At 40.7% G+C, this 15,883-nt stretch overlaps 1 protein-coding gene across 2 annotated transcripts in view; it reads right to left on the reverse strand.

Annotated features, from left to right (window-relative positions):
• Positions 1-11,768, reverse strand: part of LOC115108432 (oxysterol-binding protein-related protein 9-like) — a 46,377-nt gene extending 34,609 nt beyond the window's left edge. For both annotated transcript variants that reach the window (XM_029632745.2, XM_029632744.2), the window contains exons 1-3: positions 11,634-11,768; positions 9,358-9,408; positions 7,178-7,256 (exon numbers count right to left, since the gene is read on the reverse strand). In XM_029632745.2, coding sequence (XP_029488605.1) covers positions 7,178-7,256; positions 9,358-9,408; positions 11,634-11,744 — 241 coding nt within the window. In that variant the 5' untranslated portion in view covers positions 11,745-11,768. The remainder of the gene's footprint in view (positions 1-7,177; positions 7,257-9,357; positions 9,409-11,633) is intronic.
• Positions 11,769-15,883: the final 4,115 nt, after the last annotated feature.

Genomic DNA, 15,883 nt, shown 5'->3' on the forward strand with positions numbered 1-15,883 from the left:
ATCTTTCCTATGCCGCTCGGTCATTGCTCATCCATATATTTATAATGTATATATTCTTATTCCATTAGATTTATGTGTATTAGGTAGTTGTGGAATTGTTAGATTACCTGTTAGATATTGCTGCACTGCGGGAACTAGAAGCACAAGCATTAGGCTACACTCGCAATGTCTGCTAACCATGTGTATGTGACAAATAAAATGTGATTTGATTTAGATTTAAGTCAGGACTAAGCTAGTTCTACTTAAATGAATCCAGATTTACAAAACACTTTGAGATGTTATTAACTTCAGATGTATTAGTTCTAGATGAAGGAGTCCCAGTTAAGGTAAATAAGGCCTAACAAATTCATCTTTGTGAAGCCTGCTTAGATTAACGATGTGCACTTGGTGCTAATCTGAGGATGCTACAGTAACCCGGGATGGGACACTAATACATAAGCATTGTGTGGAATTGGAGCAAGTCACCTAAAACAAACAATGGACGGAGGTAAAAGATACATTTTATATACAAAACACTCTTCAGCTAATTGTGTCAAACCACCCAATTATTGACAACAAACAGCATGATTCAACAGAAAACGAGAAGAATGCCTGGACTACCATGTCTAATGAATTCAAATGAAAAAGTAAACAAAAGGAAGCTCCAACAACTTCATCTAAGACACTATTTATTGTTGGCCCACTTTTACAAATCATAGTCACTTTGAAATGTTAGTTATTGCATAACAGTGGGGCCTAAATGTATGTGTGACAGAAATGTAACAAACAATGTTTTACATAATTTCTAATATAATTGCTATATTGTCTCATGTTTCTAAGGTCCTGTGGAACAACAAAAATCTACTTGAAGACAAATGCTTTTGCTCGTAGGGAGTGTTAAGACCAGAGACCGATGAGCTGGGGGACTTTCCCGGGATAATTGATAGCCAGCAAACAATGGAAGGTATCCCAGATGATGACCATTTGGACAGTTTAGATGGGGGAATGTTTCAATCCTCATATGGTAGGGACACAGTTATTCAACATGTGCCATCCCCAGACTGCAGAGAATATGTAATGTTGTCAGTCATCTCTTGCACTTCCATAATAAAAATGTAATGAACTTAACTCTCGAAGAACTAATGTTCTCTAAGGCAGCAATGTAATAATTTTCTAGAGGCGGATGATCGCCATAGTTTGGAGGAGACTTCTCTTAAGAGGATGAAGGTCAGCCCCCTACATCGGCAGCAGCCAGGAGGGAAGATTGGAGGACAAAGATAAGAGGCTGAGAATGCATGAGAAACTGGCCATGGAATTTCATGAGCACAAGCTAATGTAAAAGCATGATATGAAGATCCAAATTATCCTTTATGTTGAGTTGGTTATGAAGCAAGAGAGAAACATTAAGCATCAGCAGTACGAGGTCCTGATATTTCCATTCCTGAATCAAAAACCTTTGTTACCAATCCATGTCTATTGTTTGCTTCAATCACTTAAGCCATCTTTGTGAGAAAATTCTCTCTGCAGGCTTGTCCATTTCTGTCATTGTCTGCCTCAATCATGGTAACATCGGAGTCATCCTCAATGCCAGGATCTGGGCAGCCATGCTGTTTAAGGCAATTGTGAAGCACTGCGGTTGCAATTATGACAATTCAGCATATTCTAGGTTGAAAGCGCAATGTGTTTTAGACACTGGAAATGACTCTTCATACACCAAACCTGCGCTCCACTACACCTCTGGTGAGGATATGAACTTGGTTGTTTCGTTGTTGCTCAGGTCCTATTGCATGAAGATGGGGAAAGGGGGATACCTAGTCAGTTATACAACTGAATGAGTTTTCCGCATTTAACCCCTCTGAATCAGAGGTGCGGTGTCTGCCTCAATCGACATCCATGCATTCAGTGCACGGGGAAGTGGGTTAAGCCTTGCGCAGGGGCAGAACGAAAGATTTTTACTTTGTCCGTTCGGGGATTCGATCCAGCAACCTTTTGGTTACTGGCCCAATGCTCTAGGAGGTGAACAACAAGTTAACCTGTGCATGCCCACTGTCACCAAATATGGTTCCACTCCGTTGTCCTCCTTCAAGCTGAGCATACAAAGAGGAGTTTTGGAAAATCCTTGAGTCATGTGTTGCCCCTTTCCAACGTACAACAATGTTGGAGAACTGCAAATTGGAAGCACCCACACTGTGTACATTTATTGAGAACCAGTTTAAGATTCCTACACTCCTCAGCATCTGCTGTAGAGGGACACGATGGGAATATGACATCCATCTATACAGCCAATTACTTGTGGGAAGTTCCCATATTCATAGAACTCTACCTTGTTGTTGGCTTGGGCAGCAGCGTCAGGGAACTTGATGTAATTGTCTTTCAGTTCACATATAGCATTGCAGTATTTGTGGACTATTCTGCATACAGTCAGATCACTTGCACCACACAAATATCCTGTTTCACGACGGAAGGTTACAGAAGCCATAAACCTCAAGGTGATCAGAACTTGTAGGGAAAAAATGATGGATCTTCCCCAAAGAGTCAGATGAAAGGCTTGGTTCAAGCAAACAAATGTCAGCTGCATTTTCTTAGTACATACGTAAAAGGACACAGGAATTGATTTAATCAAAATCCTTCAGTGGGTTGCTCCTGTCTAGAAGCACCCTTCTGTCTGGCCTTGGTGGTGCTCTTTGATCATCATTGAAATAGTCTAGTTAATCCATCTTTCTCCGTTGCCCAGAACAACCTGGGGGCACACATCCATTAATCTGAAGTTAAACATGCCTCTGTCCAGGTTAAATTTAAGCCTTTATTTAGATCTAGCTCTAAATCATCCCTCTGGAACACAGACTTTTTAAATCTAGGCTAGGGAAAGTCAGACTACTTTAAAACATGTCTTAGAAATGCAATGTCATTTAGTCCAGTTTAAAAGTGCAATTTAGTCTAGGATTAAGTTTAATCTGTCCGCGAAACCGCCCTTGAAAATATGCCTATTTTGTTTGTAGATTTCCTAGGGCATCTGAATAACATAATTATACATGAACAATAATTTCGCATAGCTTGTTCTTTTAAATGGTTATTATGGCTGATTAAAACTTAATTTCTCACCAGAATGAGGCTGTGATTTGAGGATCAGCTCCATCTGGGCCTTCACTAGGGCTCTACATAGGCTTGGAACCCGACCTCTGTGCGTGTGCTCTCGCTGTTCACACCGTTGGTGACGGCAAGATGGAGATTGTGGCCAAAGCAATTTAGACAAGGCCAGTTCAGTTGCCACAATGTTGGCCCCGGTGTCTGTGGTGATACAGGGCAGTTTATTTTAGTCAAGGGCTCAGTCAAGCCCGAACGCAGAACGTCAGCCAGGTTGCCGGCTGTGTGGGATTCTGCCGGCTGTGTGGGATTCTGCCGGCTGTGTGGGATTCCGCCATGTAGGTTGTTTCTAAACAGTGGGATTTAAGTGTCCAGTCATATTTATACTTGACCAGTGCAAAAACCATTTTTATTATTTATTTAAAAATATAAGACATCCTTTAGCTGTCTGAACTTCCACCTTGTTGAACAATGTAGGGACCGCTATTTGAGAGAAATACTGTACTTTCTCCCCGTTAACCGTCAAATTTACAGAGCATTTCTACAAAGGGGAGGCAGGGTAGCCTAGTGGTTAGAGCGTTGGACTAGTAACCGGAAGGTTGCAAGTTCAAACCCCCGAGCTGACAAAGTACCAATCTGTCGTTCTGCCCCTGAACAGGCAGTTAACCCACTGTTCCTAGGCAGTCATTGAAAATAAGAATTTGTTCTTAACTGACTTGCCTAGTTAAATAAAAGGTAAAATAATAAAATACAATTTAAAAAAAGGTGGGTTTCCATTCCTACATAAGAAGTTAGACTGTCTGCCAGTTCTCGCCATTTATCGGTGTCCCGTTTGTGGTTCTGGAATTCTCCATTAGGTACACTTTTTGCACATATTCTGCAGACAGACTGGTCCAAGTCATCTGGTTCTCCATCGTCGTAAGCTGTTACATTTGTTTTGCTTCGAGAGTCATCTTTATCACATCACTCTTCCAATTTACTGTTACAATGAAAAAAGGCGTACCCATCCACCCCCACCCATAGGATCTACAGTATAGGTATTATAGTTAGCCCCAGTCCACACTTTTTACCCCACCCCCTCACATCTTCAATGAACTGAATTGACCTTCAAAGAATCTCTCCTATCCATGCATATAGCGGATTTGCTGATTGGAGAGCATCAAAAGATAGTCGAAAAGAGGCGGCGATGTATACAGTTTAATAGATGGACTAACTTAGCAAAACAATACCATATAATCAAATAGTTAACAATGGGCAAGGTATTATTATTATATTAAAATAAAGTTGCTAAAACATGTGTTTTTTAGCATTTTTTATTAAATGGTTTTGACTTATTTTATTTTCATGATGGTCTTGACCCAAAACCGTCAATGTCACAATCACTGTCATAACTGTCAATGTTATCCAATTACTGTCATAGCCCTATCAAAGACTGGTTTTCGACCACTGGCCTGCCATTGGCTGGATATGCTTTGGGTGGTAGTTGATACACAAGGGAATCTGTTGAGCGTGAAAAGCCCAGCAGCGTTGCAGTTTTTGACACCCTCAAACCTGGCACCTACTACCATACCCTGTTCAAAGGCACTTAAATATTTTGTCTTGCCCTCTGAATGGCACACATACACAATCCATGTCTCAATTGTCTTACGGCTTAAAAATCCTTCTTTAACCCCGTCTCCTCCCCTTCATCTACACTGACTGAAGAAGATTTAACAGGTGACATCAATAAAGGATCATAGATTTCACCTGGTCAGTCTGTCATGGAAAGAGCAGGGGTTCCTAATGTTTTGTACACTGTGTATATTTTACAATAATAATATGATGGAATACAACAGAATTAAATAGAAAGAATATTTTTCCCAAATAGGTATTTGCTGATTGTTGCTAGTAGGCTACGCATGGAGCAGAGGTTATTCTAGGAAAACGTTATATTTTGAAACAGATCATCTGGGCAATATTTTTGTGTTTGGAAAAACTAGAATATTTAAAAACCTTAGAATAGGCTCTTTCAGATAGGTTAATGCAATCAAAACGCCTGGCCTGCATGGACCTCTGTAGGATTATTTGGAAAAGGAAGCAAGCACCAACAAGCTTCATAAAGATGCCCTCAAAGATTCCTTCTGGTGGTTCGAACGAACATTAACGGCAACAATGGCTAACAGTAAATACTATGCACTGTAACACGCCGTAGCATACTGTAGCATACCGCAGCATCCCGCACCACGGTATTACACAACTACTAAATGAGGATCCACTGTATACTCCAAAGACTGGGTATGTCATACATTACCAGAACCACTAGACACCCTCTCTACAACACGCGACCTGCTCATCGTGGGCTTGGCCAATGCATTCAGCAGTTTCCCAGGCTAAGCAGCTTTGTCTGTATGGGGCCATGTAGAGCTCTTTAGCACACAAGGTCTGCTTTGGAAGTGGGGGGGAAGCGGGGAGGGGGAGTTGACGGCCTCTCATGCAGCTCTGATGCTCCGCCAGGAAAAGAGCCAGATGAATTATGGATGCTCCTCTAAATAGAAATACAAATTCTCACTCTCTCCGCAGCCTTCATCTGTGGCCACCCCATACCTCACCCATGCTCTGCTATAGTCCTCCTCCTCCTCCTCCGACGACACAGCCCCACTGCTTGCCTGCCGCAGCACCACACCAGAATAAATGTGTGTAACATCAGCTGGATCCTTTACAAGGATGAATACAACAGTAATGCATCTCCAGCAGGCAACATCTGGGAGAGTAGCACATACATCTTTGTTAACCTTTTCAAGTGCAAATTGGTATGTCCCTTGTGTGATATAGGAATTGTTTTTAAATCACCTACAGGCTTGGGTGTTAGATGGGTTGTATAATGGCTGTGACGTTCCCATCTTTTCTACGTAATCTTATAATTACTTTCCAACTTGGAGGAATCATCTGGAGGAGCATCGTTTTTCACAAATGCATCTTTTAAAGGGTGAACTCCAATAAAATTGACTGGATACACATAATAGAGCAAGTAGACCAAAAGACAATGACCATAGAATTCTAACTCGACCAACTTGATATGAAATTAATCTCAAATTGAATCAGACCGATAATAATGTTATAGAATTCGCCAACCTCAACAATCATAATAAACACTGGTGACCTCACAAAGCACCTCTTAGAAACAATCTTTCATAATATTGTTTCTTTAATCTTAGCCTAAAAATATATTTTTTAAAGATACGATACTTCTTCCATACAATACTTCTTCCATGGTAAACAACCACTATACATATATTTTTTAAAAAATTAAAATCAAACCAAGCAGTAAGCTACTAAAACAAACACAAATGCCTCGGAAAAGGTTATAACCAATGCTTCACCGAGCCATGCCCTTCAACCTGACAAGAGGCCAACATGCAGACATCATGCATCTCCTTACCCTTCCTATTGTAGAGCCACAGCATACAGTTTCGGAACATAGCAATAGGAGAGGGCATGGAGGTGTACGAAATGGGCCCACCGTGGACAGAATGCTGGTGGAGGTAGTGGTGGCTGTGTGGTGGGAGCGATGGAGGTGACAGGGTGAAGGAGGTTAGAGACCTGGAGGAGAATGGTCCGCTGGGTGGATGGTCAGTGCAGCTGCTGGCCGGAGGAAGGGGGTGGGGTGAGAGGGTTCTGGGAAGGGGACCAGACCTGTCTCTGAAGTGTTCACGGTGTGGATCGGCACTGCAGCTCAGCAGTATTTCTTTATTCCCATAGGCGCTAGAAAATGCAAGTAATCTTCAATTTGGTTTTAAATACAGCCTCCTTCGCTTCTTTCCATTACAGAGGAATCTTGCTGTGGAATAAATCTTGCTTTAGCCTCTAGACGACTAGCCATTCAAATGCCTAGAGCTCGACGTGTGTGGTGTGTGTCTGCTTGTGTTAGCGCACCGTCAAAATAATCCTCCTTTAAAGACTAAGAAGAAAAAGGCTGGAAAGAGCGAGAGCGCGCGAGAGAGAACAAGCTACAAATAGAGCCTACATGTGAGCAGCCGGCAGTATGCAGCATTGATGGGTTCACTACAAACGACAGGGAAGCGAGCAAAGTGGGAGGTGAGGGAGAGGAGGAGAATGAAAAGAACAAGAGACTAACCTTGGAAATGGAAAGTCTTCTGGTCCACAGTGATAGTGAATGTGCTGTCGTCTTCATCATCGATTCCTATTACAGCTCCCTGGAAAAGCAAAAAGGAAGAGGAGGCAGTGAGAGAGGAGACGTCACCATCCCTCTCTCTTATTCACTCTATCACACACCTACCAAGGAGAAGGAGGAAAAGAGGAGGGGGTGTCTGGGTGGAGTGAGAGGAAAGAAAGGGTAGAGAAGAGACATTAGGGACCAGCAGCAAGGAAGGAAGGAAGGAAAGAACAACATTTCAGAGATATGGCTGTAGCATGGCACCTTGCAACAGTATATCTCAAACCTGCCTGCCAGTCAAAACCAACCTGAAATGTTTTTTAATTAAAAGATAAGCATATGCCATTTAAATAAAACATGTTTGATAAGTCACAAATCTGCATTAACTGTCTAGTGTTTCCAGATTTCTATTAAATAGGACCTATAATTAATTACAATATGAGTGAAAGAGTTTTCCTTACAAAAATGTGTAAGTATTACTCATGTTAAAAAGCAGCTTTCTGTGTTGGAATGGTGTGGGCGTATACTGGTCGTTCAAAATATTCATGCGAGTAGACCGCTGATTAGCCAGCTCATCCTCATCAGAAGGATGACATCATCCTCTGAGGCAATAGCAAGCTTTTTTGAAACGGTCAGTTTGAGGTGGGGCTTTTGAAGTGTTCTTTCTCCAAATTATGCTTTGGCAACAAATATAAGTATAGGATGAGTCAACAACATTATTTGGGTGTGTGTTAACAAAATATTAACTTTTAAATTTAGATTTTCTCTGGAAAGTTACTTTAAGACTTCCCATGTACTGCTGATGAGGTGTAGGCATCCATTATCACATTAGAACCACCATGTGATGACTCATTAAAAGACGATGCCCTGGCTGTCGGCTTCACACAGAGGCAGACAAAATGAGGAACGCAAGTTCAACTAACCATGAGTGGAATTAAGACTATAAATAATGTAGACTAAGATGTGTGTGTGTTTATACATGTGGTGTGCATTTAGCCTACGTATGTGTCTGAGAAGAAAATTCCATGAGCCATAAGTAAAATCCACAGTACTGTCTTAGTCTAAAGCTAAGGAGGGGAATCGTAAATACTAACTACTGGAAGTAGTCAAATGTATAGCACAGTAGTATGATAGTACTGAAGATAACATGCTCGTATCCCTTTAAAACCAGCACACAAAACTGAAGAAACACATGAGAAAGGTCTCTGTAATTGAATTATCTATCATCTGACTGAAAAAGAAGCTTATAAATTTAGTTGCTGGCATGAAACCTCCAACAATCGAAAATAATCTAGCCAATGTTATTTTCTCAAAGCTACTCTGTATGTAGATATTTCTATGTGTGGTGTGTGATGTCTTTGAAGGTCTTGCTAACATTGTCTCTAGGCAAAAGGAAACAGGTTCTGACATTGGATTTTGCATCAGATCCCTCAAAAATCCCTGCCATAACTACAGGTCAAAAAAACTAATGATACGCCTACACTTGATAAACAATATGTGCTGAACAAGTTTGCCCCAAAGACATTTCAATCAAACTATTTGTCAAGCGTTAAAAGTAAAACCTCTGATTTGGCTCAAAGTCAAACAGATCTGAGAACCATTTGCTACTAAATGAGGTATGCTTAATTCCTTGAGGACAGAAGGGGGGAAAAAGGGCAAGACACAATGGGCCAGCTAGGATCCTTTAGGAAACACCACATTATAATCCTATTTTGTAACTGTCGAGTCCAATTAGAATACATCGAATACTGCCATCTTGTGGCAATAATTTTACACAAACATAGCAAGTTATTATATTTAATAGCCTTGTATTGCAGGGGTCTTTAACCTTTTCTTGCTCAGGGAGCCCATCCAAGGCATCCCGGTGATGCAGGTGCCGATGTCAGATACTCCAGTGAGTGTAATTGGAGTTGAGAAATAAAGTTGACATCATTAGAAATAACATCTCTTTTCTACTGTAGGTATGTAAAACAAAATGCATTTATAAATATATATGGATACCCTGCAGTGCTGGACGTGGACCCCGGTGTATTATATAGACAAAGAAGAGAAAATAATTAGGCTAGTTAGGAAAAATAGCTACTCAATTAGCTGGTGCAAACTCTCCCTCCAAGCAGACGATGAACAGGCCAGTTCCTTACCCTGAGCCGCACACAACCTCTCCTAGAGCCTCGCATCATCTTGTCCTTGGACTGAAAATGAAGAGTAGAAAACAAAATAAATGATGTTTCACAAGAACACTTATTTTTTTAATCATTTCCGCATACTCCGTTCACACAAACATTTCCACCCCAAGTTTAAGTTTATTCATTATCAAGTTCACCAGTGGAAAGTTCATGGAACTTCATACATATAGCAAACCAAGATTCTCTGATAAAAATAGCTGCTAACCTGAATTGTAAGTGCCCTGGGCTTGCATCTCATCTGCAAGTATCACATGCATAGCTAAAGTGTGTATATAGATATATATATATATAGATATACACACACACATATATGACATAGTCTGGTCCCAAATCTGTTTGTGCTCTTAACAACTTCATTGGTCATTGTCAAGCCAAATGTTCAGTGTGACAAGTTAACATGACAGGCTATAGATGACATACACTGTAACCGAAAGTGCCTCTATTACAGTCATTCACTGAAGGGTCACATTGTTCAGCAGATAGTTTGATTAGGGATTGAGATATTGAGTTTATCCTACCTGCTTTGTGAAACCTTCCAATCTTCGCAAATGACAGTAAAATGGGCATATTTATTGTTACCTGTGAGATGGAACCATTTTGATGTGACACAGTGGACCATATTTTCATGACGTTCCTTCTGTTCATGGACATATACACTCAGTGGACCGTTTATTAGGCACACTCATCTTGTACTGGGTTGGACCACCCTTTGCCTCCAAAACAGCCTGAATTCTTCAGGGCATGGAAATGTTGCTCAATTGGTATCTAGGGACCCTAACTTGTTCCAGGAAAACATTTTCCATACCATTACACCACTGCCACCAGCCTGCACTTTTGACACCAGGCCATGGACTCATGCAGCTTACGCCAAATCCTGACTCTACCATGAGCATGACACAAGAGCAACTGGGAGTTGTCGGACCAGGTGACGTTTTTCCATTCCTCAATTGTCTAGTGTTGGTGATCGCGTGCCCCCCTAAGCCGCTTCTTCTTGTCTTTAGCTGATAGGAGTGGAACCTGGTGTGGTCATCTGCTGCAATAGCCCATCTGTGACCAAGGACTGATGAGTTGTTTGTCACACCATTCTCAGTAAAGTGTAAGAGATGTGTGCGTGGAAAAAGGCCAGGAGGCAAGATATTTAGCTGAATACCTCGATGCCTATATAACAAGCCACGTGACTCAGTGTCTGTAGGAGCTAACCAGTTTTGTGAATGGGGTGGTATACCTAATAAACTGGACACTGAGTATATGCCCAATGATTCTTGACTTAGCTATAATGCCTTATCAGGCCAGTAACTAGTAGCTTTTGCAACTGTACATTTAGTTGTCATTTGAATGTTTGTAAACAAACTCTGTAGCTTGTTTGCCTTTCTTTGGCTTTAAAATATCAGATATTTAACTCATACATAGCCCTGTCAATCGTTACATACCTCCAGCCTCATCCATAAGTTTACACACCAAAGTGGCAGGCTGTTTAAATGATAGAATCAAGTGGCTTAGGTTGTCAACTGGGTGTGGGGGGGGCTGTCGAAATGTCGATAGCAGCTTATGTAGCTTTATGACGGGTGCAATTAATGATACACCTGCCTTCGACAAAGCTTATTAGCTAAAAATCAAGGGATAACATGGTAAGCCAATGTCTGCTAACTGACTCGTGACAGTAGACCATAACGGTGAATTCTACAATTATATTATTACGCAGGCAATCAAGTTAAGCAAACAACCAGGAGAAAAAGAAAAAAAACACTTTTCATTTTCACATGATTAGTAGCGAACCTTGCCTCCACCTTTTATTGACATGCTTATACATTACTCCTACTACGTAGCTTTTAATGCCTCGAATAATCAACCGTGTTTAAGTCTAACTGACAGCAAAACATGGACATGAAAATGAGATAAATACAACGATGACAAATACTGCTGGCTAGCAACAAGGAAAAGAACACAGCACATCGTAGTTATTGTTAGCGAATTCCAGGAAGTAGAGAAAATACTGGCATTTAATTTGTTAGTTGGTCCTCCAGCATGGATATGATTGGTCAACAATGGATCTATCGCGGAAAGTCGCCGCCCTTTTCTGCCAGCTGAGATTCCCAAACCCAACTCCTGGCACACAGGCCTCTGTCCCCACTCCAGTACTCGGTTTTGACAAGCAATGCATTGGTAACTTATACTACCGGACACCACGAGGTTTTCGGCTTATTAATTATCAAGAACAAGAAAATACGCACCGTGTAGTATGACAGTAAACCCGCATTGTAATCCAAAACAAACCAGCGATACTGCCAACCTTTCATGACGTTAGTCCATTTGCTTAGCGGTCCCTCCATGACGGACGCCATCTTTACACTTGGCCAAGATTCTGGGGGAGGAGTCTGTATGGAAAAAAACAGCTCGTACCACAAACGTCACAGGATGGCAAGACTTTTGTCAAACATTTCAGAAGTTATAATTTTCCATAGAAAAAGTCAATCCCAATGCTCTTTATGTCTATCTAAATTAATATAATCACAATTCATAAAAAGTAGGACACTTTTGCATTTCTGTCTTCTGAAACATAATGGCATAATGTCTAGGTCTTCATTGAAAGGGTAAAACTAAAACCCGGAGACACCAGGTCTTCCATGGAATGAATTTGACACTCCTGGTGTAATTGATCCTTCAGTAAAGTAAGGATATCATTTGGAATAGCTTTCATTAAAATGTAATATTTATTTATGCTCCCCATTTCCTAAATAAGTCTATCCAACACACTATAGTTGTTAGAATCTTAATATCACAAACAGAATTTGAAAATATTTCCCGCTTACCTGTCAGGCCTTTGCAGCTGATGATGGACCTTCAAAACTACACCTAAACTATATCAAAACTAATTTCACACATATAATAATAATAAAGTTTGCCAAAAGACAAGATTAAATCAAGAATAGTCAGATGGATGAGAATATTATCAATTGTTAAATTGTATAAGAAGAATCTGATGAACAGCGCAATTTGGAATTGACACAGAAGCAGGGAAACGAAGCCGAGTGCCAAAAAGTGACTTTAGCAAATTTTCCTACAGTTACAAGCAGGTAAGACATTTTGAAGTTTATATAATATCAAAAAGAGAAGATTCTGCAGTTTCCTAATCACCTGTCATTGCTAAACAACTCTTAAAAAATACCCCTTGAGCTCTATTTCAGAACATAACCTTCTTTTGGGCAGAATAACTGCTATCACATGCACTCCCGCGTGTACTCACAACATCCAATGCACAGCAAGATATTTAAACTCAAATATGCATTATTTTCTTTTGAAATACATTTTCTTAAATGTATTTATTCATTCCTTAAGACCTGCTCTTAACAAATGAATACTGAATGATATTTTGGATGGCTATAACACTTTAATGGATTACCACATTGTGGTGTTTTACTGTTTTTCTTTGGTGCATATACTGTGACATAAACTAATGAAAACGCTATTGTGTTCTTTGGAATACATTTTCTTTCATATTTTAATGTAACTTAAGACTTTCATAAAGTCACTTTTATTAGGATAAAGTCACTATTAAGGATAATCTTGAATGAGTCGTGAATAATGAGAAAATAATATAATATCCCCCCCAAAAAGCTAACCTCCACTGTTATTGTAATGGTGAGAGGTTAGCATGTCTTGAGGGTTTGATATTTGTGCCTCTGTAAATGTCTGACCAATCATTATTCACCATTCATTCAGGACTATCCACAATCATGGTAGCATCCACATTAATGTAGAAGTGTTATACATTATTTACCATGAATTTCTATTGGGCACAAAATAATCTGAAACACAACCAAAACAAACAACAAATGCATGAACAAGTTTGTAGAGCCACAAACTTGATGTAATCATTGCGTGCAAGGAATATGGGATAGATTTGGAGGTGGAGGGTCTGTCATGGTCTGGGGCGGTATGTCATAGCATCATCGGACTGAGCTTGTTGTCATTGCAGGCAATCTCAAGGCTGTGCGTTACAGGGAAGACATCCTCCTCCCTCAGGTGGTACACTTCCTGCAGGCTCATCCTAACATGACCCTCCAGTATGACAATGCCACCAGCCATACTGCTCGTTCTGTACGTGATTTCCTGCAAGACACGAATGTCAGTGTTCTGCCAATGGCAGCAATGAGCCCGTATCTCAATCCCATTGAGCATGTCTGGGACCTGTTGGATCGGAGGGCTCGGGCCATTCCCCCCAGAAATGTCTGGGAACTTGCAGGTGTCTTGGTGGAAGAGTGGGGTGACATCTCACAGCAAAAACGGGCAAATCTGGTGCAGTCCACGAGGAGGAGATGCACTGCAGTACTTAATGCAGCTGGTGGCCACACCAGATACTGACTGTTACTTTTGATTTAGACCCCCCTTTGTTCAGGGACACATTATTCCATTTCTGTTAGTCACACATTAGGAACTTGTTCAGTTTATGTCTCAGTTGTTGAATCTTATGTTCATACAAATATTTACATATGTTATGTTTGCTGAAAATAAATGCAATTGACAGTGAGAGGTTATTTCTTTTTTTGCAAAGTAGCTAAAACGTAGTGAATAGTTGCAAAGTAGCTAATTATCTACAATGCTATAGTGATGAGATTCAAACACGCAACATTTGGGTTGCTAGTCGTTCGCATAAAACGCCCACCCACCCACCATGACCAACCACGGTTAGTTTTTGCTTTAAGTAACCTTCTGTTTTATGTAACCATACCAAACTTAACATATCATACCAATTTGAGTGTCCCAGAATTACATTTACTATTTATGTCCAGTCTATAAGACCAGGCTGTGTGCTACAGTATATGCTATCATATTCAGTTCTGTTATATAAGATACAAATTCATCATTAAGTTGATGAAGTTCATCATTATCTTGCAAGATATTGATTCAGCTTTGATCTAAATTTACTAATCGAGAACAATTGTGAGAAATAATAAGTGATAAGTAGGACAGTAGGCGTAGGCAACATATCTTAATGTTGACTGAGGGTTATTTTAAGCGGTTTGAGCACCTTTCGAATCGTGGTGCTGATAGGACAGCACCATAACAAGGTGGTCACATATCCTTCTGGGCTCCACTGCACAAGAGGGGTCCGTGAAGTTAGCAACATCAAGGCAGATGCGGTAAATTTGGATCCTAGACCTCGTTGGTGTGATAAGTTTCATGTGGTGGATCAGATTATCTGCATACGCAATAGAGGTGGCCTACGTTTCTGTAAGATAAGCACTTGCACAGTAGGCCCATGTCCATAACAGACTATTTTGAGGACAGCTATTTTAGCAACCCCTGGAGTTCAGTGGCAGTTCTTATGTCATGTCGGGCTTGGTCCGCTCAAAGTGGTCAAGCCTCCGACCAACGGGCCTCTGCACACGCCTACAGTTATTCATCATTCGCGCCACAGCCACAGAGAGAGAGGACAGGGAAGAAACCACCACTTGCCTACCTCGCTGGTGAAACCCTATTGGATTTGTTGCCCTTGGTTACTTCTTCCACAATGGTACATTACCATTTAAATTCCCGTGAGATGGTAAGGCTTCGGAGGGTGCAACTTTGCGTAAAGGGGCAAGGGCCACACCCTATCATGCAATGCCAATTGGCAAGATGGTGGTGCTATAACAAGCGATTGAAAATGCAAATTGAAAGGTCACGCCCCTCACCCCATTTGACCTAGTCATACAATTCGGAACATAGGTCACTCTCCTCACAAGGAACACGTTTGCCTCAAGGGCCCATAAGGTCCCTCATTTCAAATTTTGTGAAAAACACTTAAACCACTACTCCTCTGGCACAGAATGACCCATCTCCACGAAACTTGATGTGTTGCATCTTTGTACTAAGTTCTCCTAAAACAATATTTTCCAGTACCTAAACCAACATGAGCATACGCATTCACAATAAGCATTCACATGGGCGTGGTCTGTCACAAATTCATATAAATCAGTCACTTGTATTCATATTGTAAAAAAACTTGGTATGCATTCCAAACCACAGATTTTCCAGTATATTGACCAGATACTCCCGTGGCCACTCCAACGAATAAATTAAAATCTAAATGGAAGGCAGTTGGGAGGTTGGGAAGCAAGATCAGGTGGGACCATTCTAGCCACAGAGGGCAGATTGACGCATGAACAACCGGCACAATGGTTTCCACTAATTAATGCAGCTACAAAGTCCAAGTTGGCTATTCGTAAAAATTAAAACAAAAATGTGCTTTTGTGTCTCAATTTAAGGTTAGGGTTAGCAGTGTATTTAAGGTTAGGTTAAAAATAGAGATAGGCAGGGTTTATGACTTTGTGGATGTGGTAACTAGTGATGACCAAGCACAACTCTGATATGAAGTGTTTTTTTCTTAAAGTTTCCAGGATGTCACGTGTCCTACTTATAATCAGTACAGTTGTAACAACTTATTTACAACATTTCTGTTCTATCAAATAAGCAATTCCATTTTTTGTTAACTAAATTC

This window comes from Oncorhynchus nerka, linkage group LG24 (assembly GCF_034236695.1).
Source record: "Oncorhynchus nerka isolate Pitt River linkage group LG24, Oner_Uvic_2.0, whole genome shotgun sequence".
In the NCBI taxonomy this organism is placed as follows: domain Eukaryota; kingdom Metazoa; phylum Chordata; class Actinopteri; order Salmoniformes; family Salmonidae; genus Oncorhynchus; species Oncorhynchus nerka.